The sequence below is a fragment of the Acanthisitta chloris genome, unplaced genomic scaffold, assembly GCF_000695815.1.
Source record: "Acanthisitta chloris isolate BGI_N310 unplaced genomic scaffold, ASM69581v1 scaffold18424, whole genome shotgun sequence".
Classification (NCBI taxonomy): domain Eukaryota; kingdom Metazoa; phylum Chordata; class Aves; order Passeriformes; family Acanthisittidae; genus Acanthisitta; species Acanthisitta chloris.
The window spans coordinates 24093-32746 of NW_008669010.1; the positions used below are offsets into that span (position 1 = coordinate 24093).

At 38.1% G+C, this 8654-nt stretch overlaps 1 protein-coding gene across 1 annotated transcript in view; it reads right to left on the reverse strand.

Annotated features, from left to right (window-relative positions):
* Positions 1-8654, reverse strand: part of ADCY7 (adenylate cyclase 7) — a 30864-nt gene that overhangs the window by 6064 nt on the left and 16146 nt on the right. Inside the window, 9 exon segments of the mRNA XM_009073169.1 lie at positions 251-272; positions 523-578; positions 2319-2456; positions 3793-3877; positions 4499-4596; positions 5598-5670; positions 6763-6843; positions 7434-7477; positions 8364-8549. Coding sequence (XP_009071417.1) covers positions 251-272; positions 523-578; positions 2319-2456; positions 3793-3877; positions 4499-4596; positions 5598-5670; positions 6763-6843; positions 7434-7477; positions 8364-8549 — 783 coding nt within the window.

Genomic DNA, 8654 nt, shown 5'->3' on the forward strand with positions numbered 1-8654 from the left:
GTAGGGAACAACAGGTCTGGCAGCTGTTTAAACCTATCCAGACTCTTTACTGGGACACTTTCAAGTACAGTTCTCATCTTTCAGACTCCAACATCATCATCATCCTGTTCTACTGCTTTTTCCTTAAAGCTTCAGACTTACTTTTAAGTCTGAAATTTCAAAGAACTGCAAAGCCATACTTTATTCAGCACAGCAACAGTAGCTGAATAACTCTGATTTCATGCTGTTTAAACCTATCCAGACTCTTTACTGGGACACTTTCAAGTACAGTTCTCATCTTTCAGACTCCAACATCATCATCATCCTGTTCTACTGCTTTTTCCTTAAAGCTTCAGACTTACTTTTAAGTCTGAAATTTCAAAGAACTGCAAAGCCATACTTTATTCAGCACAGCAACAGTAGCTGAATAACTCTGATTTCATGAACTTTTCTGCTGTCACATACTTTGAAAAGTTGCATTTCATACAGCAACACAACCTGCCACTTGTCAGTAATATACACAGTATTGGCTTTCAAAATAACTTGTATTCACTACTTACAGTTTCCTCAATGCAGGAATGAGTTGTGTTTTCCAAAGGCTGATTTGCAGACATGCAAGAAGAAAAAATTACCAGATGAGTACAGTGTGCATTTGATATGTGCAACTTAGCACTCTTCATAAGCTCCTGAATGAAAAGATCATCACACAACCTGCTGCACATCATCCAAACACATGTCCATCACCTAAAGGGGTGGCCACGTGACAAAAGAGCATCCCAAACATTTGGATGATCTCAAACCAAAATTAAAGTTAAAAAGTGAAACCCTCAGAAATAATCTTTGACTCATTAGTAAGTGCTGAATTTACCCTTACAGAAATGCTAAAGAGCACCTTTCAAATATGCTGAGAGACCCAAATAAGCTAAGACTTCAGTTTTGTACAGAAGCACTCCAGACTTTTGAAAATCCCCAAAAGATGCACAGAAAAGTTATAGCTAATGATAGAAAATATCTCTTAAAACTGCACTGTGGTATTGTGTTCAACAATTTAAAAAAACCAAAACACTATCTTTATAAAAAGATGAAAACATATCGAAATGTTGACATCTGTCTATATTACAGGAGTTGGACTTCGATGATCCTTCTACATCTCTTCCAGCTCAGGATATTCTATGACTCTATAGCCACCACCCAAAACTCATTTCACTTGAATCTTAGAAGGTAAAACAGTTCTTTACTCACAGGGATGGTAGGACACAGGTCACTTGATCCAGGAAAATTTGCTTGTATGTTCTTTTCAATAGTTTTGATTTATTGGGGAAAAACAAAACAAAACACATCAACAAAACCACCACACAAACTTATTAGCAGATAGTCACTCATGTTGAGTTTTTTTCTCCATATATATCATAGATACTGTAAGTCCATATCAGGACTCCAAAGGGTCCTGATCTCTTTGCCTTTCCAAGTGCTACTGAGTAAATGTTGAAATACAATGGTAAGCCATGTAGTTGTATTAAACATGTATGCAACACACAGGGGGCAAGAAGGTTAACATTTATTTATTTTCTAATTCAGGGCAAAGTTTTGCATTATGTCTTTGTTAATCTAAGAGCTGTCTGGCACAAACATGTGCTTTTGTCCCACCCCTCAGTTTCACAGCTGCTGTGCCTGTTTTCTTTTAGGCTGTCTCTGGTGGTGTCCACATGACACCACTGTGAGTCAACTCAAGGACCTAAGCCAGCAGAAACACCACCCTACAAAAGAAAATGAACCATTTTCTGCAGTATTGCTGTCAGCATGAACTCCCCATGGAATCAGAAGAATGGCAAAGCAAACCTCTGGGATCAGGAGGACATCACTTTTAGTAGCTAGCTATCACTTAGGTTGAACTGTTAACTGTTAACACAAAGTTTGTTTTAAAAAACCCAAACATGGCAAAGTGCTCTTGAGCAGGAGGTTATCCAAAGGGTTGTTTTTCAAATGTACACACCCCAGGTGCAATACAAGACTCAAACTAAAGTTAAAAGGCAGATGCCACTTCCATCTGACTCTAGCAGTAACTGCCCACACTGGTTTTGAAAGGGAGCCAAGCTAAATTCTTCCCTCCTTCATCCACATCACTACTAGTGAGCACAAACAGCACAGTGAACTGCCTAAAGTTCTACCTGCCACAGCCAAACACTTAAACCTGCACTGAAATAAATGGCAGACCATCTCAGTGATGAGGGTTACAATCAAGAGTTTTTATAAATGCCATCTCAAAAGCAAGAAAAGGTGGTGTGAACTAGAACTCAAGTCTATGGTGTATTAGTTCATAGAATAAGGTGATTACTTACCAAATTAAAAATGGCTATAACCAGCAAGGCAGAGATAGTGATGATTGCTAAGGGAAGCCTGAGCAAAGGCATTGTCTCCACCTTTTCTGAGAGAGCACAGAGGTGGTGCAGGAAAGGCCACTGAGCTGAGCAGCACTTCTGTAAACCAAATTAATTTGTTTCAGTGACATGGGTAACACTTTGATACATGGGAAGAAATATTTCTAAATATAAAGTACTTTTTCCCTGCAGGAGAGTGTCAAGAGTCTTCACTGGAATCCTAATTTAGAGCTTTGAATCTCATCATTCAATGAGTAACACCTTTATCCAATGGAAAATAAAGACAGTGGGTCCTTACTCCAAAGAGGTTGAGTGCTAAAATTGTCTGGATTTGTGCTTTTCAAATAGAGAATTATGATCTGACTGAAAGTTCCAGAGATAAGTTAATAAAAATGCAGTTAGAATTTATGCTACATTTTTCAATACAGAGCTATAATGTTATATTTGAAACAACATTTTCAGATGATGAAATCAAAACCAACACAGACAGTTCTCATTCTTTCCATCCTTATATCCTCCAATTGTTGCTATAGAGGAGAACCTCCAGCAAAGCAAATACTTCTAATGACTACAAGCAATATTCAAGGATGCTACACCAAAACACTCCCAGCATAAACCTCATGACTGAAACAACTGCAACCTTGGAATTTTCTCTTCTTTTTTGCATGTGTTTTTGCATACCTAGAAATCCTAATTGCATGCATATACCTCTCTCTCTACGTAGACATAAATGCACAAATCCATCCATATATATAAGTATAAATCCACCATACATGAAATCCATACATCTATCTAACCATACTGAGTTGTGAATCTTTATCCCATGTGCAAAGTGCAATTTTCTTTGTTTTTTCTTTCTCCCATTACACAACTTGAAGCTGCCTCTGTAAGAGAATATTGCTTTCCATGGCAATTTTCCTCTCCAAAATCCCTTCTCTCCTAAAAGGACCTACAAATGCCAAATGTCCTAATTGATGTAATGGTGAATTTGGAATTCTAACAGCTACGAAATTGTTGCCAATAAATTATTCATATGTTTGCAATTTTCATAACATTTTATCAATGATTATGAAAACTAATCATGCATTCAAACTTCTTTTGATTTTAATATTGTTTCCAGTATAGAAAATATCAGTATTTACAACAAAAATGACTATTAAGGACAAGCATAAAAATAAATTTAAAAAATCCAGCCTCACCTCCTGTCTCCTCCCCATCTATTCTGGCACCCAAATAGTTCAGAATTACAGTAAGAATTTTCAGACAGAAAATTCTACTTCAGGTAATGGAAACTTGTGGAAACCTGTGGTTCAAGACTCCTGTAACTCCTGTTAGAATTAACAGCTTAATTCATCATCCTAAAATATAGACCAAGTTCCTGAATTATATCCATCCAGTTTGAAAGCAGGAAGCATTTTTTATAAAGTAAACTTACCACACATTTCTCAGCAAAGCACACAAATAAAACAAGCACAATGATGACTGCAACAATTCCAAAGGAAATTCCCAGTTTTGCAGTTCTAAACAGAAGAGAAAGCATTAAACAAACCCAGCTTAAATATAATTTTTCTTCTAACAGCACTGAATGACCACAACACTGCACAGGTGATTGTTGCTCTGTTCACAATCACTGCTTTAAGATATTCTGCTGCTGACAGCCCAAACCACTGCCCCATGGAGAAACCATGGAAATTGCAGTGCAACAGTCATGAAAAACAAACATGCTGCAGAATTATCAGACATCTGCTTTCTTGCAGGGATGAGAATCAGCTCAAAGTTCCCTCCTTGTATCTCTAGATGCAAAAGGATAACTGAGCACAGTTTAACCAACTAAGTCCCATTTTCCTACTGCTTACTCAATGTGCTTAGAGCCAACTAAACTTATGAAATCATATTTCTCACTTAACTGACCATCTCCCTGTGTGTACTAAGCAAACAAAATGTTAAAGAAATATTTCTGTTTCATTTTCATACTGATATCTAGGCTCTTATACCAACAACATGAACACACTCCTTTATCAAAGGGTAAATTAACCCTAAGAGGTGTATGTTTCCCACATGTAAGTTCTCAACACACACATGAGTTTCACTTTAGCTGTTGGTTAATTTGAATTATAGACAACTAAAATATCAACACTTACCTTGGCATGATAAACATCTGTATCACAAATATACAGAGGAACACAAAACTGGCACATGCAAAGTAACTCTTCAGTTTTAGAATAGGAATGGTGCGATACTGAAACACAGAGCAGAATAAATTGTCAGGGTAATCCCAGGGATTTTTTAAAATTTATTACATTTTTGTGATGACATATATACACATAGATACTAGGAAGAAATTTTTTATGGAGAGAGTGCTCAGGCATTGGAGTGTGCTGCCCAGGGAGGTGGTGGATTCACCATCCCTGGAGGTTTTCAAGCTGAGACTGGATGTGGCACTTAGTGCCATGGTCTAGTAACCACAGTAGGGTTGGACTTGATGATCTTTGAGGTCTCTTCCAACCTGGTTGATTCTATGATTCTATAATTCTATGTATACTATACATTAAAAACATACTTAGAACTAAAACAGAGCAAAAAAAGCCCACCACCCAAAAAATCCCCCAACAATCACTTGAACATCTCAAGAACAACAACCCAGTCTAAAGGATAGTTTCCAACCCAGAGGGAAATCCAGCAAATATGTAAACCAGCACTTCATAGATGCTCATAGCCAAAATACTTGTCAAAAAGGGATATACTCAGAAGTAAACCTAAAATATGTATACACACACCCACACCTGTAACTACATACAGTATACAGGAAATTAAAGACCAGTTATTCCAACAGAAAGGGCACATTACACCCACCAAATTCCAGCATTATATCGACAATGAAACAACCACAGAAAGTATTTCCATTATCCTTTTTTTCAAATTTCCTTAAATCTCATTACTTTTGAGAGAAGTAGTTTATATAGTAAAATTGCCAAATTCCCACTAACCCCCTTATGGCAAAAATTTCATCACAGACTAGAGACAATCTCCTTTCATCTCCAGAATTCTCATTCTCCAGGAAGGATGATGAGCTCAAATGACTCATGAGATCTGCTTTCTATTAGTTACCAAAACCCATTTTGGATCTGCAATCACCTCCAGATTCCAGTTTCAGAATGAAAACAAAGTTTCAAATATGTTCTTGTGCTGCTCTGAAGTGCAAATTAAATACCAAAAAATGATTATTTTGCTCTTACCAACCTCTTTTTCAAGACCAGGTTCAGCAAAAATCAGTGAAAATCCACAGAAGTCATCTGATTTGCCACACCACGGGCTGCAAGCAGAGACACATGTGTTGCAAAGGGTACACAACAGGCCCAGGACAAGATGCAAAAGCATCACTGTAGCTGGGACACCAAAGGGAATGGGGTTGGACTGCCACTCTCTTATACACATTTGGCAGCTCTGCAAGGTCTTCATGTTTCACAGCACAACATATGAGCAGTTATGTTTTTATGTAGCTGACAGGCAGATCCAGAACACTCACAGACTGCAGCATCTGCCAGTTACACGGAAAACATCACTCCAAACCTTCCCTAAGGTTTGCAAAAGCAGATCCAGAACACTCACCGACTGCAGCATCTGCCAGTTACATGAAAAACATAACTCCAAACCTTCCCTAAGGTTTGCAAAAAGGAAAGTATAATAGCAGATGTTAGGGATGGCCCACAGCCTCCAAAAACTCCCTGGAAATAATATCAGGCCCCTATTAGGAAGAGCTGAGGTACAGCCTTGCTAGAATTTGGATGAAAGAAAGAGGTTTTCTCCTCAAATTCAATGTTTTACATTTGTTAGGAATTAAAAGACTGTATTTTAAGTTAAAACAAAACCAAATCAAACCCCACCACTATTGCCTCTGTTTGCTTTTAAATGCAAATGTACTGCCAAAGGCACCACCTGCAATTGATAGACCATTGGCTTGCAGTGAAACAGACACTAAAGCAACTTTATTATCATGCCCAGAACAGTGTTTTGACGTTATACATAGTTTTTTTGTTTCAGGATAGCACCCCATTTCCTGACACCACTTCTTTTAATAAAGAGAACAGGGACTCTGTTAGGAATTGCAATGACAGGACAAGGGGTAATGGATTCAGACTGAAGGAGGGAAAGCCTAGGCTGAATGTAAGAAAAACGTTTTTTACTCTAAGGGTGGTGAGACCCTGGCACAGGTTGCCCAGGGATGTGGTGGCTGCCCCAGCCCTGGTGGTGTTCAATCCAGGCTGGATGAGCCTTGAGCAACCTGATCTAGTGAGGAGGTCATGGTAATTTTTCATTTCTGATAAGTAAATTTAATATCAAGACTTAACTTGAGAATGCAGGTTATTCTCAAAGAAAAGAGGAAGGAAAATAAAAAACTGCATACTTAGTTGAACTGAGGCCTTCAATGGTTGACATCATTTCATCATAAATATCTTCCTCTATCCTTCCCTTCTGAGATGAGTTTCTGAGAACAAAATGAAATCTGTGTCACCAATGCTATTCAGAAACAACTAATGACTACAGACCACTCTTAGCACACCAGTGGGCAAAGTTTCCAGGGAAAAGTCAAACCAAGAATGCTCCAAACTGATGGATGAATACACTCATAAGCACTTTGCTAAGCATTTCTCTAGTTTGTCAAATCATGTATTTTTCAAGGAAATATTTTCATACACTAAGGGAATGTTTCACAAGTAAAAATCAATTAGGTCAGTGCTGCAGGTACCACTGGAAGCATGAAGTGAAAATCAATTAGCTCAGTGCTGCAGGTACCACTGGAAGCATTTATACTTATAGTGCCAGTTCTTTGTTACACTATAATGGCACATATTAATAATGCTCACCAAAAACACATCTTGCAAAAGATAATCTGTATTTATGGATAATATTGTGACAAACTGTGTTTATTACATGCTATACTATTACAAACAAATCTGGCATCTGTGAGTAAGCAAAGGAAAAGCTGAGGTAGCACAAGATGACATGCTTACAGTACACTGAGCTGCAAGAGGAGCATGGAGAGTGTATTGTAAAAAAAGAAGATACTTGACAAACCTATCAGAAGTTTTTTGCCGTCCAGTGGAACACAAAGGTATTTCCTAAATAAAATAAGGAATTAAGAGTAAGTTATACACACAGTGAATAGTGAATAACTATTGAAAATAAACATAAGGAAACTGTCAAAAATATTTGTGTTCAGAAGTGAAAAAAATTGAGAAGCAATCTCTGAAATAGAAAACCTTATAAAAATCAACCCTTTCCTGCAATGTCCTAACAAGTGACAAGTGATTATTTTCTGGCAAAAAGAAATGTTAGAAAATAATTAAACAGATCTTGCCCCTATTTTTTCTCTACACACTAAAATAGCTAACATTGGCAGAGGCAAGCAGACTGGACACCACTTCCACAAACCTGAATGGTGAGATACTTAAAATTTACTACAGCTGCACCTGCAGGAACACACCTGAAGGCACAGACATCACTTCCTTCCAGCTTTTAGGAAGGGCAGATGGCAGGAAAAATGGGTTTGCTGTATTTTAAAAATCTTTACAATCTAAAGAATTCTGAATCTTAAAAATTCTTTGCTCATAAAATGTGGTTGCAGGCAGAGCATGTGGAGAGACTACTTATTCTCTATACATTTCATGTAAATGTTGAGTGCATCTGGAGGTTGGTAAATCATCTCTTTCCCCAAAGCATCTGTAGCAGGCAGGACCCCGAGAAGTAAAAAGGGTAGGAAAAAAGGTAGTGTTACTTGGAAGGTTTGCTATGATTATAGCATGCTACAGATTGGCAGAGCCTGAATACTGTTAAGTTCTGGCACAAAGAGATGTTGCACAGGTACCTTCTCAGCTCTGCATACACATTTAACACCAAGAGTAACAGACATTCAGTCATAAACCCATGCCAGATGTTGAGTTTCACACCACGGACACCAGGAGCAGTTTGCCATTGTAGGTTGACAATCACTACCTGAGACCTCACCTTTCTTCTCCTTCCTTGTGAGCTGGAAGAGTCACTGCTCACACTTTCCCTGTGGTTCAGGTGGGCAAAGGGCCTGGCTGCTCCCCAGGACTCCAGATAACGTGTCATGCGAACCGACGCTCGCATCTTCAGCCCATCGTTGACTCTTGTTTTAGGGAGATGATTGTTTGCTATGCATTGCTTGGACTAACAGAAAAATAAAACCACTCATTTAGCAAACAGAAATTTAGACAAAAAACTCAATCTCTGTGTACTTGAGTAGTTTAAGACTGCACAATCTTGCTGTTCAGC